This window comes from Aulonocara stuartgranti (assembly GCF_965226115.1).
Source record: "Aulonocara stuartgranti genome assembly, chromosome: 22".
NCBI classification, from domain to species: Eukaryota; Metazoa; Chordata; class Actinopteri; order Cichliformes; family Cichlidae; genus Aulonocara; species Aulonocara stuartgranti.
In genome coordinates this window covers 13,839,173-13,856,135 of record NC_138957.1, presented here as the reverse complement: position 1 = coordinate 13,856,135, position 16,963 = coordinate 13,839,173, and the positions used below count along the sequence as shown (strand labels likewise).

General features: G+C 39.3%; 1 protein-coding gene across 1 annotated transcript in view; it reads right to left on the bottom strand.

Annotated features, from left to right (window-relative positions):
* Positions 1-16,963, bottom strand: part of csmd2 (CUB and Sushi multiple domains 2) — a 275,217-nt gene that overhangs the window by 122,645 nt on the left and 135,609 nt on the right. Inside the window, exons 8-12 of the mRNA XM_082521466.1 lie at positions 13,800-13,887; positions 12,782-12,906; positions 9,016-9,137; positions 5,183-5,286; positions 3,247-3,359 (exon numbers count right to left, since the gene is read on the bottom strand). Coding sequence (XP_082377592.1) covers positions 3,247-3,359; positions 5,183-5,286; positions 9,016-9,137; positions 12,782-12,906; positions 13,800-13,887 — 552 coding nt within the window. The remainder of the gene's footprint in view (positions 1-3,246; positions 3,360-5,182; positions 5,287-9,015; positions 9,138-12,781; positions 12,907-13,799; positions 13,888-16,963) is intronic.

Here is a 16,963-nt window from a genome sequence, read left to right as displayed (position 1 = left end):
ATCCAAGAGAGAATGAGAGAGAATGGAGGATAAAATGAACCGAGGGAATGACAGAAACCAGATCTGAAAGAGCAATCCAGCTGTTACGCAAACACAAGAATATCTACATATTAATGCACACGCGTGCAAACACAAACAAGATCATGCAATCACTTGTTCGTCCCTACACCCGTAGGCCTCTCTGCCTCATGGGTCCCTCTAATTACAACTTTAGGAAAAATTGGCTTAATATATAAGAATCCTTTGAAGTGTGTGTGAGAGCGTGTGTGTGTGTGTGTGTGTGTGTGTGACTGTCTCTCTTGTTTAAAACATATTTATAAAAGTGTGTGTTGCACATATGAAAGTATCTTGTACACAACATACACAGGGTGGTAAGTGAACGAAACAGCTGCTGATTCTCATGAATAAGGGAAGAGATGTAAGGGCGTATTTGTCGTCCTTCCCTGACATTCCAGAATAATCCGGGCACGTTAATGGGACTCAGACTCAAATTACTGTCAACAGCTACACTGCAATCTCCTAAGGCCTGGGATGACAAAAGGACTTTATTAGTCAAGTTTATTGGTATAACCCAGTACTGCACACAATGTCTCAGTGGGCTCTAAAGGCTCTCAGTTCCACTACTGAATCAACAGTATTTAAAGTATTTACAAAATTGCAGTCGCATTTAAAAGTGCATGAAGATAATGGTAACCTTGCAATGAGGCGAAAATTCAAAATTCTGTCAACAGATGCTTTCTCAACTGCTGCTTTGCTAACAGATGATTATATCCGATGTTTAATCATAAACTGTTAGTGCCCTGCACAATGAATGGGCTGGAGTACTCAAAATACAAATGACATGATGCTTTGCCTTCAGTGTTAGCCCATTGGTGCGTTCGTTTGCATCTGGATAACAAGAAGTTCAAGTGTTTCATATCACATACCCTCAGTTGTCAGTATAAAGCACGACAGTGGTTGGGTTTTAGGCTCATTTGCATTAATACTGATTTTCTTTGCAAGCGCTGCATTTTCAGAACAGACAGAGCCCACTGCAGAGTGTGAGCAACCCACAACGTATGGGTAAGGTGGGAGTGTGGGTTCTGGTATGACTGTGTTTGCAATTACACTTGATGATCAGGCTTAAAATACAAGTAATTGAGAATGCAAATTAGATTTTGGGTGCTCCAATCTGGGAGGTGAAGTGGTTCAAAGCGTTTCTTCCCCTTCATTAAGTAGAACTCATTGTTTTAATTACACTTTGGTTCAGCATGCTGCTCCACTTTTGCTGTTATTTTTACTGATGAAAAATAAGCATCTGTGGGCAAGGGAGAAGACTTGCTGTGCTTCTGAGAGGCAAACAGCGCACTTATCTAGAAGAAAAACCTTGGCAAACACCCAGTACTCACATGCTTTCACACTGGAAAACAGAACGCACACATACTCATTCACAAACCCACACTTGTATCTGATCTTCAAACACGCGTGCAAAAACACACATTGATCTATTGTTAAAGCTCACACATACAGACACATAATTACACAGAGATAGACGCACTGGTATTAGACAGTAGGATGAATGTAGCTAGATGACCCACTGACTGTTTATGACCAGTTTAGTGAACGCAAATATGAGGTCTTGAAACAGGGTTGTTTTTTGTATTGCAACATGAAGTACACAGAGATCAGAGGGTCTAAAATTTCATACCTTGTTATGATTTGAATACATTTTATTCTAAAAAATAATATATTATATAACTATATCAAAGTGGCTCCATTTTAATAGCATTCTTCTAGTAGCATTATCGTTATCTCTCCTATGCTCCACTATGTGCGACACGGAGCTGAAGGGAAGCAGACGTGACATGTAGCTGGGGAAATAGAGAGCAAAGGAGAGAAGCAAAACAGCAGTAAAGACTCAAACTGAATTAAATTGAAAAGAGGACACAAACATCACCCATAAACTACTCAAATACTTGTTTGCTTATGTGTGGTTAATGTTTCTTTTTAATTCTTTGTTTAGTTGTGTTGCTGCCTGAGAGCTCCAGACTCTACTGCCAAGAGCCAAGAACAGAGGCACTGAGATCGCACACAAAAAGTTCCAATTACTCTTCTTTTCCTTTTTTTGTTTGTTTGTTTGGGTTTCTTTTGCTAGATATCATCCATATATTAGTTGTGTTCGTGATATGACAGTATTGTGGTTGGCACCATCGCCTCACAGCAAAGAAAGTCCTGTGGTTGAATCCACGGCAGGCTGGGGCATTTCTATGTGGAGCTTGTATGGTCTGTCTGCAAACTCTGGCGTCCTCCCACAGTCCAAGGACATGCATGTTGGGTTAATTGGTGATTCTAAATTGGCCGTATGTGTGAATGTGAGTGTAAATGGTTGTCTGTCTCTCTGTGTCAGATTGGCGACCTGCCCAGGGTGTACGCAACCTCTCGCCCTATGACAGCTGGGACAGTCTCCAGCCCAACTGCAACGCTGAATTGGACAAGTGGAAGAAAATGGATGAAATCGATGTCATATTACTGTTTAAAGTCTCATATGAGACAGATACATAAACTCCAATGATTATGTCTTTGAAGCTAAACTTGGGATGACACATACTGGGAAGACCAGCAGCCAACTGAAGAAAAATGTGTTATGTTTGGACATATGATAGTTAGACTTGAGCGGTGAGTCACAACGCACAAGCGTAACTGATCAAAAAAGAAATCCACTCCTATTTCAAACTGTAAAAGGAGAAAGTCGAGATTTAAAGTCTAACTATAAAGACTGCTTTTGCTTTTTAACATCAGTGTACCACCGCACCATGATGACTCACTGCAAAACCACTAAAAAATACTTTACCATTAACATGACTCCCCTTTGATGCTACTCTTAAGATGATTTAACCTCCTAGGACCTGGCGTCCACATATGTGGACATCACATTTTTCGATGACTAGACCGAAATACTTCATTTTTCCCTACAAGGGCCTGATATCCACTTACGAGGACATTATACTGCCACTGTTCTATCGAAATTTAAAACAAATGTCCTCATATGTAGATCTCATTTTTGTCAGAAACAAAAATCAAGTAAAAAAAAAAAATCGGGTAATTCTTTGTTTTTACATTCATCGGGTCCCAATCAACACAAATAGCAAAGAAAATTTTAAATGCATGCCATGAAAGAGTTCAGGTCTTAGGAGGTTAAAGAAGTTAAACAATCCGTTTTAAAATGCAGTTAATGAGCCAGAACCAAAATATATACAGCAACCTTACCTTCATAGGACACCTTGAAGCCCAGCGAGCCACTGGTATCATCTGTTTTGAAGTTGAGCCACATCTGATGACTGGTGCTCACGACAAGGTCTGGAGTAGTCGAACCAGACAGACTATAAAGCAAGAAAAGCCAACATACACCTTATAAAAAGACATTTCTTTCTGTTGAATATTCTATATCTTTGTGCAATTTTTTAATCAGCAGTAGAAGTGCTTTAGCTGTGGACTTGTCATCACCTAGAAAATACAGAGAGACCTTGTTTTTGCTAAATCATTACACAAATTAAGAACTTTACAAATTTTGTAAGGAATTTTAAGCTAAGAAATGTTTTTATCCTATCCCAACACTTACATTCAAAATAGCAGGAGACAACAAAGTGCAAAATGAATGCAAGATCAGTCAATGCCACAGAAGTAATTTAATCTCATTTGAATAGTAATTCCACCCAACTCTAATTAGGAAGGGTATAGCTGCAGAGTAAGTGATTAAGGGTTCTAATTTTAGTGACAGAACATGTAGGATGGTGGGATTGCTACTAGTGTCTGGATAGATTTTTGTTCTCTTTTACAGCCTTTTGGTAATGCGCTGAATGTCTGTGAACTCCTAAGCACTTGTGAGAGAAAGTATAAAATGCTGCGTGTCTAATGTAGCATTAAAAAGCTTGTCAAAAATAATAGACAAGGCTATTATATAATTTCCACCCAGACAAGTTATATCAGTATGCTAATAATTTCCCTGTAAGCTAATCACTGTCTAGAATACTGTCCTTGTTGATGACCTACTTTATGTTTTTGTGTGTTTTTTGTTATCGTCACCACCCTTTTAATTGTTACTGTTAGATCCAAAACAAGGACATTATTTCCCTTATGGGAAAAACTCTTGTCGCATATTCACTGCAATAGTTTCTTTCCATTCTAAACTGTCAGAGCACAGTGTCTTGAAATGAAAAGAGTGGATTTGATTGGTTGTGACTAACTGCCTATAAAGCACATTTATGACTGTGCTGCACTAAGGTTACATGCCTCTGACCATAAAGTTACAAAAAAATATTAAATAATTCCCTACACCCTGCACGCGCTCGGCTGCACCACTGATTCTCAAAAAATATAGTCCTGAGTTTAACAGTGCTGATAGCTGCAGTATATTCTCCAGTACTAAATTGTTCTAGTTTGTTTGTGTGCAGGAGCGCAAAGACTCAATTACTCTCTCTACTTTTAAAGCATAAAGAAGTCCATAAAGGGGGAGGAGAGGGAGGAAAATCTTTAATTGAAGAGATTAAGCCATATTCAGTGTTTGTCCTGTGTGTGTTGTTGGTGTTTGAGCAAGTAGACAAAAAAATATGAATGTGAGGATGATCTCACATCAGTAACCCCTTCCTTTGCATACTTCTCCCTCATTTATCTCCAACCTCCCCCTCCCGGTTTCCACCCCAGCTCGGCAGCCTTGCATAAAAATTGATCTATAAAAACTTTATTAAGGTGGTAAATTTCGGCACAATTAATAACAACATCCTGTGAATTGTTATGGAGCATCTGCTAGCGCAAACTCCATTAGGGGGCATCAATATGCAGTTTTGCAATGCTGCGCCACATGGCTGTGATCTTGTTTTTAACAGTGAAAAGAGAGATGATTGACAATGTGGTGCGACATCTATTTTTCATGCCCTGCTGCATCAGGTGGTGATGAAATAAAAGAGAAACCGTAGGAAAAAAAAGGGCTGGAGGGGAACAGGAAGACAGACGGGTGCTGTCGGGCGCGGGGGGAGGAAGAAAAGGCGAGTGTCCCGCAAAGGTGAGGAGGAAAGAGAGCGCGAAGGCAGAATATGATTACCGGGAACATGACTTGCAAAAGTGAAACTGACGGGTATCTAAAAGAAGTTAGGGAACAGAGGGTAGATTAAAGGCAGGAGAAAACGAGGTCAAATGAGTCACTCACACGTGGAAGATGGTCTTCTGGTCTCCCACTACCTCGCCGTCTCCAACCGTCAGCGTGTCGTAGCCTCGCTCCAGGTCAAAATCTTCAAATGTCAGCTTGATCACCTAGACAACGGAGGGGACATCAACGAGACAAATGAGGGAAGCAGATGCTTAAATACTCCCTGAACCAAATGCAGAGGAGAGATCTCTTCCCATCTGTGACTCCCTTTTCCTCTGTTCATCAATCCATCATACATCAGTTTTTTTTTTATATCTGTCCATCAAACTTCCAGCTGTATACACTGTAGTAGTTTTTTTATTTTATTTTTTTTGTTATTAGAATTGTTTTCTCCTTTAAATCTCATACTGTGTGACCTAACAGCTCGGTATTGGTATTTTGCTTCTGTAAGTGTTTACTGCGTCTGCTGATTATGAACTGTTTCTCACTAATCAAATATCTGATTGCCTGCCAGATGGTCTGCACGACCTTCACTCTTGCCGATCATGATAGCAGCTTTCAGATGCCTATTACACGTGCCTCTCTATGCATACATATATATATGGATATATGTAATCCAATAGGATCCATTAAGGCAACAAAAAGACTTTGTTGCAATCTAGTGTATAAATCTTTTCTATAAAACATAAATCATGATTTCTTTGAGTGCAATTTTAGGTCTGCGCTGCAGCTGAAGGATAAATCAAGATAAAAACAAGGAAACAATAATTGCGTCCTAGCCGAGGCAAGCGAAAGGGGTCAGCTCTAAACATACAAACAAAAACGGTTTAATTATAAACGTGCAGAATATTAATAACAAGGGCAAAAAATAGAGTGACAGAGGAGGCTAAATAAAAATAAAAAAGCCAAACAAGGAAAAGTCTTTGCCTCCTAGTTTAAATTGGCTGCCACTGATTTCCGCCAAATTCTTAATGTTTTCAGAGGGCTGAGAGAGAGCAGGGCCTAATGAAAAAGCTTATATAAATGCAAATTGCATTCTGTCCTATGTTAAACCTAGTTCTTAATGAAAATTGCCAAGGTGGAGAGGAAAGATTGATGGTGTGTAGGCAAAATAGGTCAGATCGCTCGATAAATAGAGTTTCATACCACAAACTCATCTCCCATCTGCCAGCCAACAGGTGAGGTACAGAGGGGGTGAAGATAAAAAAGAGGGAGAGAGAGAGAGCACAGCAGCCATATTGTGAAAGAGTTGTAAAAAAAAGAAAACTCATCCATAGTGAACAGCTGAAGCAACTTCAGCAACGTAAAACCATGTCTCCAAAACTGTGTAAAATGTAAATATTAAATGAAATAAACACTCCTACAACTTCAAAAGTAGTTGGGAAAAGACAACAAAATGGAAAAAATATTCAATCAGTTCCATGACAGCCTATAGAAAATGGCTGGATTTACCACTAAGAAGAGTTTCTGATGCAATTGTTTTGAGGATTTTATCATTTGCACTACTTCATATCATGCGAAGATTTGGAGAATTCAGAGAAATCTCTATACGCTTGAAAGAAAGCTAAAAAACCAATATTGTATTGCCGTGATCTTCAGGCCCCGCAGGCAGCACTGCTCTGAAAGGAGGCGCGACTCTTTGAAAATCACTGCATGGGCTCAGATACACTTCTGAACACCATTGTCAGTGAACACAGTTTGTTTCTGCATCCATGAAAGCAAAGTAAAACTCCAGCAGGCAAAGATAAAACATTTAGAAAATCATGACCGTTGTGTCCTCTATACGGGGGGATGGGATGGGGGAGGTGTCTGGCTCATCCTACACAGCCCCAGGATTTGTGATGCGAGGGTATGCGGGGTGCATTACTGCACACGGCATACCCTCACATAATTTAAACATCTGTTCATATACCATTTATTCTGAATGATATATACACGATTTGGCGCAACATATGCTGCCCACAGATGATCTCTTGCAATGAAAGCCTTGCTTGTTTCATCAAGACAATGCCAAACTGCATTCTTCAAAGCAACAGCATGGCTCTGCAGTAAAAGAGTCCCGGTTCTAAACTAGCCTGCCATTTTGTGCCAAATGTTCCAATAAAAACATTTAGTTAAAAAAAATCCTATCATAAATGAAATCCTATTGTAAGCAAGACTGGGGACAACATTTAGTTTTCTGTTCTGCAGCTGCTGGTCTAGAATATTTAACAGTATTACATAACATATTAGCTATTGTAAATACTTGAATAATCCGTAGGCACATATACCTGCCACTGTATCCAACAAGGTTGAACTAAGCATTATATATAGAGGGCACAGTTAGTTCATCTGTGGACTGGAAGAAAACCTTGCAGCAGCTCCGTTGCCTGTATTTCTGCTTCTGTCAAGTCAGCTGTAAATCCCTTGTAAGTCTGCTGCTGTGACTTAAGTAAAGAAACCCCAGCTCTGAATGTCTGCCCGGACACTGATTATTTATTAAACTATTACATACACCCTGCTCCTGGTAAATACTGCAGCATCCTTGCGGGTCATTTTTCCACCGCAAACCAGACACACACAGTTACATGCATAGGATTTAGGCAGTAATGACAACATGAGAGTGCTTTTAAAAATAATATATATTTAAACGAGTTCATTACCATTATAAGTAGCATATTAATAAGAGAAAAATCTCATTTCTGTGGAGATCATTTGCTTTAAAAGAAAAAAAAACATGACCTGTATTCAGTCGATTTTTCAAAGCACATTGATTTGTTTTACGTTGTCTCAGAGCTTTGTCGGGTCCAGATGATAGCTCTGTGTAACTTGGTGTAAGTCTGGGAAGTTGGGGCCACTTTTTGGCTTTTTCTGGCATAAATGGATAAACACATGAAGACTGCCAGCTTCAAACAGCTGCATTTAGTATCTTTGGGAAACTATGAAGCAGCACCACTTGACAAAAACCCAAATTACTTATCATGTCATGAGGCTGGTAGGTCTAGCAGAGCTTTGTCACGGCTCGCCCACCCCCCTTCAGACTGAGGCTGTTCTGCCTCAGTCTGCTGGCTGACCTAACATTTCTGGCTGGGCAGGAATAGAAGCCCATTATGTCTCTAAACAGAAAGAGCAGTCTCTCTCCATCTTCATCTGAACCAGTCACAGAGCAAGAGGCAGCCTAAAGTACTGGTGTCTGTTCCAGCAGGCTGCCTCCTGGGTATACCCAAGGGTGTCAATGTTTGTTTGTGTTTGTATACATGCAAGCAAAGGGTGGACTTTTGTGGGGGCATATTAGATCTGACTCCCCGTCCTCCCTTGCCTCTCACCTTACATAGCCTCTCTTCTATCCCGCGCAGTGGAATAAGAGAACGGATTTGTAAAACCATTTTGTTTGAGTTCAGAGAAGGATATTTGGCAGGATAGCAGCTGGTTGGCCTTGAACACTACTCCAAAGTCAATGGTCTGAACAGAATGGCTGTGACACTTTCATGATATCCTCCAAGCATGCTCTCAAAACCTCTCCATTACTCTCCTGTCCATTTTACTCACTCCTTCTCTCCCTCACCACAGGTGTTTCTAACAACTCGCTTTGTCTTTTGCTGGCTCGCTTCCAGTGCTCTTTCCCCACCTTTCATTTTCCTTATCGCTCACATTTTTCAATAAGAAAGCTGCTGTCACATGGTGTGTTGAACAGCCCCTAAAGTGTCCTGTAGCAATTATCAAAAGCATAAAATGAGTCATCTGTGTCAGAGAAGCGCTTCCTCTGGAGCTCCTCCCTAAAAAGGTGCAAACTCATCAGGCAGCTGGCAGCTAAAGATACCACTTACGGCACCGCTGGAAATCTGTGCTTACAGCGGCAAAGCAAAATTAACACCCTGCATGGTTGCTTCAGTTCCGTGTTTAATGACATTTACCTTAGATGTGTCTGTCGCCGTGATGACCCAAGTGCAGTTGGCGTTGTTGTCATACTGAACTGGGTAGTTCGGAGATGTGATGACACCACTGGGTCCTCTCAACTGGCCTCCGCACATTGGTGCTAAAAATCAAGACAGAGAGGGACACATGTTCAATGACAGTTTAAATACGTACTTTCTGTTCATAAATCAGAGAAGATAAACTGAATGTTGTTTGCCTTTTGTTCCATTCTTCCATTCATATGCTTGCCAAATGATGACTGTAATATTACCAAACACCACTGGCTAAAATAAAGCCCCCAATTTTCAGTCAAGTTCTTGTGTAATTTGGCAGACCTTCACCTTTTTCTCAAGTGTCTTCTTGACAGCCACCCTCCCACTGAGATCATCTCTGATGAGACTTCACCAAACAGCTGATGGGTGAAGTGAAGGGCCAGATGTATCTCTCAGTTCTTGTCAGGTCTTTGCTCAATTCCCCCCCTTTCATAAGGACATGACTTTCAGATACTTTTTTATCTGTCTGACTTGTCTTTTGTGCACTACTTTTCTTGTTTTTAGTTGTATTTTAGATTTATTTTAACTAAAAAACGAGAACAGATTCAGTCTTTTTGCTACAGAGGCTAAATATACAATTTAAGATTGGTTCATTTACAGTTACATATAGACAAAAATGAAATAAAACTTTCATTTTGCATTGTGTGTATTTAATAGTTAACTGTTTTTTTAAAAATGTTGTACAAATAAGGTGTCTGAGCCCCATTTTTCTATTCTCCTACAGATATTCTCCTTTTTAATTCAGTCCAGCTGCTGCTAACAGCTGTGGTTGTGATTGTATAGGACAAGTGCATTTGTACAGCTCGAGCATATTTCCTTCCATTTTACATGCATAACTATACTGGATGGATGTTAGGCTTAGAGCACCGCTAAAATACAGGTGACCTACTTTGGATATTGCGCCTCAACACATCCTGTGTAGTCACAGATGAAGCACTATTGACGCTGTTGCTCCTCCGCCAAAGTGCTGCATGCTCTGCCTCTTGCACGAGCACAGGAGGCGAGCAGCACTTTGAAAAGATGAAGATGTTTGGCAAGTGATTGGTAACGATAACGTGATAAAAAAATTAACATGAAATTAAAAACCACCGTTGCGACAAACTCCAGGGCTCCCTCTGAATACTCGACTTGATTTAGTGTGGCAGTATGAAAAAAGCAGACTAATGAAAGACTCAATAAAACACGTTAATCAGAGTTTTACCAAAGGTCTAAAGATATACTGGAGTAAGACTCTTTTTATAAATACTGTCATCTTCTGTAAATAACACATTAAGGAAAACAAACTTGATGATTTCATACTTAAATAAAATAACGAAATGCGACGAGTGCTGCATATCTACAGGGAACACTGTCAAATAAATGCAAACAACTAATTATGAATCAAATAGCACAATTAGATATTCTGACTGAAAAGAGTAGATGAGCATTTAGCATACCAAGCATCAGAGTACAAGGTGACTTTCCTACCCGAGGGTGACTGCTTAACACAACTATTAAACACCCTTCAAACTGAAGTACTTTAAGAAAACAGTGTGTACGTGTGTACATATGTGAAGGGGAACCTGAAAGTACTTGAAAGAGCTTTAGCCAACTACCCAGATTTTAATGAATTGTGTCTAAGCGAGGTCCTTTGGGTGCTCAAGCCCCACTCCGTGGCTCCATGCTCCACCCCTCTCACCAAATCACCCCTATTAAAATTTTAAAAGAACTTTGGCGAAGTTAAGGGGTGAGTAGAGTAATTAATATGAGTTGTGCTGACAGTGAGGGTGACCTTAACGAAAATAATACAGCAGGAAGTCTACTGAAGCCATCACATTCTCTCCAATTTCTTTTTTTTTTAATCACGGGGATCATTATGTCTGATACATCCTACTCTGTGTACTTTGCGAGAGACATGAAAGTGCAGTGGGCTAAGCGGCAATCAAATCTGCAACGGAAAAAGAACCGCAGCTTGGTGTGCGCAGGAAAGGAGGTACGAATGAAAAGGGAACCATGAATTTTTTATAAAGTGAATGAATCTGCACCCAGAGATGAAGTTTTTTCCTGTGCTAATGATAGTGCTGTTCAATTTAATGATGACTAATGCTAATTTAGGATACAGATCTTCAATTATTCCTAGATGATGTTTAATCTTTATTTAAACATGGGGAGCCAGAACAATGGCACGGTCCCAAAGGTTAAATGAGGACGATCGAAAGGGCAGTTACACTGACTGACTGTCGATGTAACGTCAATGTCTCTTTACACACACACACACGCAGATAAAGAAAGCCAATTTTTCTTCTGACTGATGAGAAAGAAATATATACCCACTTTTAATACAACTTTTTAATTTAATGTTTTTGAAGCAACTATGAAATGACATGCAGCTTTCCCATTTAGACGCCACGTCTTAGGTTGTTTCGAGAATCCTTAGACTTTGTGGCGTAAAAGGTCTAGTGACAAATTAAAGGAAAAACTTTGGTAGCTCTGTTGTGCTGTGTGAGGCATTTTGCTGGCATTGTTCTGTTCAGCCACTGCAAATCAATATTCTCTATCTTATGATGAAACATTTTTATCTTATTTTCTGGGAATGAAGACGCACTGAATGTTCATGAAAAAGATGTGAATCATCTCCTATGCCTTTCACAGCCACCGGATCATCACTCAATTGACCACGTGAGAGAGATTTTGTACGCTTTAGATGCACAGCTATCATTAAAACATAAAATGCGGAAATATCTGTGAAAGAATGGTACAGTTCAATATTGATTCAAAAACAGTTCTGACCCTGTCTGTGTATTGCCCGTAAGATACTTTCCATACCGGCATAAACCTACTCAAAGTCAGGGGCGTAATTTCCAGGCGGGTTAGGGGAGTTATGACCCCCCCCCCCCAATAATCAGACCCAACCAATATAACCTCCCAATAAAAATAAGAATTATCTTCCATAAATAGGCTGTTTTTTCTTTACTCATTTCAGGTATTACTAGCAAAATAGTTGCATGTTTATTCATATGGGTATTTACCCCCCCCCCCTAATGTTCAGCACAAAGTTACGCCAAAGCAAAGCTGAGATTTTTATCGTAGATTATAATTTATAAGATTATAATTTATCTTAGAATAAAAACAAACTCAAAGCAACTAAAGGCTGGAGACACCTTGAATTAATGAAATATTCCCAATTTCACAGTTTGCTTTTATATTTACAGGAACAGTAACAGATTTAAATATATATATATATATATATATATATATGATGGTAGATTCAAGTTACATAAACAATGTTTCAATAAACGTATACCCATCATTGATTGCCAAATTAATTCTCATCAAGTCATCTTATTGAGTGCTGCATGTGAGATGAAAAATGAGGGTAACACAAGCAGGAAATATATATATATATATATATATATAAGATCTCTGATCCCTTCCCCGGCCTGTCACAAAATGGCCACAGGTTAGGAAAACATGATTGATGGACAGCACTTTGCCAGCATGGCTAAACAACAGGAAGCGAGAGAACGCCGGCCAAAGGTCAAAGTCAGGCCAGTCACAACATAATAGTGAATACTGAATCATGATACGGAGAGACCGAGCACCTATACAAAATGACAGCAGACTTGCCCACAAAAGCGACTTGAGCACTTGAGTATGAAATATAAATAGAGGTCACACTGAGTCTACCTCCATTACACAGGTGAAAAGATGAACAAGACACGTCAATCCTTACCTCTGCAGATGGGCCGATCGTCACTCCAGCCTACGTAGCTGTCTGTCACTCTGAGACAAGTGATGCTCTTCGAGCCCTGCAGTTCATAACCCTCGTCACAGGAGAAATGCACTGTGGCTCCTCGCCTGCAGTTAGGTTGCACACAGAAAAAAACACACAAAAAAGCACGTCAGCACCACAAACCCTCCTGGTGCAATTCACCATTCAGCAGTGGGTTTGCAGATGAGGTATAAATATAAAGAAGAAAAGTTTAGTGGGAAAAAATACACATTTGTTTTGCCTTTCCGCCTGTGATTTCCCATAGCGAGAGATGGATGTTACCCATTTGTCTGTGTTATCGCTGACCACTGATAGGGAAAATGGCTCAGACAGGAACAAAACTCCATGATCCCACTGGTAACATTTGTTTCTCTGTGCACATTTCTCTATTTGGTTTGGTTTCTGGGGCTGTCTATGGTGTGGCATCAGGGAATATGGTGGGTGCATGCTGGAGAACAATAGATGATTTGGTTTAGATGATTTAAATTCAATTCAATAAACTTCGTGAAGCTAAAACATTAATAAAGATCTAGGAGACTGAAATAAGGATAAGTCTGAATTTTGAAAAAGGCATGATTAGCACTGCAGTCCTAATATTGCAACGTTCTCTGACTAATGTAGATTGTTTCATTATTAAAACAGTAAATTTTACTGACAAACTAAATTGAGAGAAAAGAGGAAAAAACTCATAATTTAAAGAACCACTGAAATCAGAGAACTGGATTACATTTTTTGTACAAGCCATATACATTTCTAGTGTAGGGAATAAAGACAGAGATAAAGCCTATTAGGGTCAACTCATGACTTTAAGGACAGTAAATAACAGAGATGAGAGTCTTTGCTAACCAAAACCTATTTTCTATGATGGCATTGTCTCAGTCAGACAGCTCTTCTTCAGGAAATGTTAACCTATTCATCTGCAGATAAAGTTATATTTTCTCTGAATATACTGATGTACCTGCTGGTTTCTGTTTTTTACCTGAAGTCAGAACCTTTTCTTTTTCCTCGATCTGGAATCCCAGGATCCGGACACATGTTGTGGCCCTGTGCTACACCCATCTGAGACACTGACAGGCAAAGACAGAGATAAAACATTAAAAAGATTCTGACAAAATCACAGGAATGTACAAAAATGTAGCAAGTGTCAGTGAAATTAGTTACTCAGCAACAAATATGCTTATCATTTGAAAATAAATGTTATCCTTGTCCACGGTTCTTAAATTGTCTCAATGGGTGCAAAACTGGAAAGTGAAGTGTAACAAGGGGTCAAGTAAACATAGTGAGCTGGGAGAACCCTGACTGAGCAGGATGGGTCAAAGTTCTGCTGGGTCCACTGAGCGTGACACCTGCTCATTGGCCAGACTCCAGGTCTGTGGCAACGCGGGACAGAATTTCCAACAAAGGTGAAAAAGGCTATGTTAATAGATTATTGTTAATCTTAAGTGATAACTGTTTAATAAACAGGAGGACAACAATGTTAAAAAGTCAGGGAAATTAAGCCTGTATGTAAATATGTGCTTAAATGTCAGGCTTATGCACATTGCACATAATGCTTTTAATCTTATCCAATTAAAAATAAATCATTAAACAAATACGCTATAAACTATAAAGAGTCAATGCAAAATCTGAGCAGTAAGCCAGAAAAAATCAAAGATTAAAGAATAAATAAGTAACACTTGAAATTTAAATGAAAAATCTAAAAGAGGTTGAAGCTATGTTGAAGTATAACAAATACCAAGAATGCTGCAGTTATTTATGTTACAGTTCTGTGAGAAAAAAATGAAATATTTTGAACTTTATTTACCATAATGCTTGTTTTTTAAATACATACTCCCAGCAGTCAAAAAATGTAGAAATGCAAAGTGAAGTACAGTAAGGTAAATTAACACAAATTGAAACATAATGGTTAAAAGCAGTGTGGGAGAAAGAAGTGGCTAAAACAACAGTAAATGGCCTTGAGGCAGTATTGAAATTACCACCTCAAGGCTCCTCTTTTGTTCAACAGGTTGTTATTAGATCCTTAAACATCCATCTCTGTGTCACTCTACACAGGTGACTCATAGCTGTCACGTTGCTAACGTTACAGATATTTGAAGAAAGCGAAATCGGTTGTCGCATAGTGAAATCCAACACACGATGAGAGGAAGAAATGGCAAAGAAAACACGGCCAATGCAGTTACTGCTCTCCATTTGCAATGTGAAGTACATCTCTAGCACAGACTGTGTGTCTTTTTTGGCTATGGCACTTTTGACAGTCAGCAGTCACTCTTGTTTTTCTGGCCAAAGTGTAGTGCAAGAGAGAAACCTTAAAATGACTTTGATGATGTGAGACAGGCGTCTTCTCAAAAGCCTGACAGATTAGCTGATGAAACAATAAAGTAGGTTTGCCACTGATGGAATTCAAGCAGCATATTCCGAGTGTCTATATGCTTTCTGGTATTACACCTTGAGTCACTTGTGTTAGCTTGTAGCTGAGCTGATGGACACTTGTCAAGAAATTCCTACATGTTATTATATTAAAAGTAGTGCTGTCAGCGTTAAAACTTGTTAAAATGACTTTACTGCCATAACCGCATCAATGCTGCAAATCTCCGTTAGCAAGTTAACGCGGATCGCCCCGTGTGTGGGGCAGCACGGCGCTAACATGTTAATGAGCTAACCGCGCTAATCTGCTTAGATGTGCAAAGGTTTCAGCTGAAGGCACTATATGCATCTCCTTGCTGGTGCAAAAATATAATTTAATACCTGACAAAATCGGGTTATCTTTGGCATATTTCAGCTTATCGTGATTCAACTTTGATCGTCTGTAGACAACGGTGCTTGATCCCATGAGTTAGGTGCTTGAACGATTCATAGGCCAATGTGAGATGACTTCATAAAGATAACACAGAAAATGAGTTAAAAAGCAGCCAATGTTCAAAGAAAAAACTTAAAAGAGCTTCAGAAAGCCTGGAAAGTTTTTTTTTTTTTCAAGACCAAATTACAAGTCTGGATCCTTGGAAGCAAAATATGGAATTGAACTATTAGGGTGGCTCGTGACTTTCTCATCCTTACAAATTTCTTTGGTAACACCTAACAGTTTATACAAGTAAGTAATTATGAACAGCAATAACTTACTTACTAAACTAATACGTAGTACTAGCCCGTTAGTGAATGATAAAAAATACTCGAGAGAATTTCATCTAAAGGTTACAAATGGGCGTAAGGCGTTTGAACATAGTGGACTGCACAGCTGTGTCAGCATATCCACAGCATATCCATTCATCTTCTGGGAGGAATGTTTAGCGGTTATTTACATTAATTCAAAAGACATTTAGCATATAGGCCTAAGAAAAGAGGCGGCGAGGCAGAACCTGAAAACTTAACAAACAAATTCCAACTTGAACAAAACATCTTAGTGCAGAAGAGAGAAGAGAGTGTGGCTAGCCCAATTTGGAGATGATAAAATGTTGCTCTGTACTCTTCTTTCCTGGACAGATGGAGTCCAGTAACTCCTGAGGACACTTTTGCAGCAACAACTGGTCATACATATAACTTGTCAGCTTTCACAGCAGGCAGCCAATAGATTTCTCTTTCCACAAACAGCGTTAATATATAACAGCCTTCCGAGCCTTTTATCTCGAACATGACGTAAAATGAATGACAATCCTATTTTTGTGTTTGTAAGAGAATTTACTATGAACAAACGATTACACATTTAAACACCAGTTAGCATACCTACTTTTTCCATCTGGTTTTGGTTACAGTGCATGTGTCATTCTTTAACTGTGGCCTGAGCTGACATCAATAAAAAGCTCTACAATGTACCCCTGAATTTGCAAACATCAAACCCCAAATAGTCTCCTTTAGTGCATCATTCGATTTTCTTTACGGTTTTCGGTTTCAGAATTATATGACGGAGTAACTTATTCAACCCCGTCTTCATCTCCGCTACAACTAAAAAGATGAACAGCACAGCTCTCTATAGCACTCCAGGCCAAAAACAGTCGGATATAAAATCGCGCTTTATGGACAAGACCTTGAGCAGTATTAGGTGACATTTTTAATAAGTTTCAGGTCAAACTCTGACACGGAGGGGGCAGTAAAAACTTACATCTATTCCACTTTTTCTGTAACATTTAATTACAGTTTTAAAAAATGTTT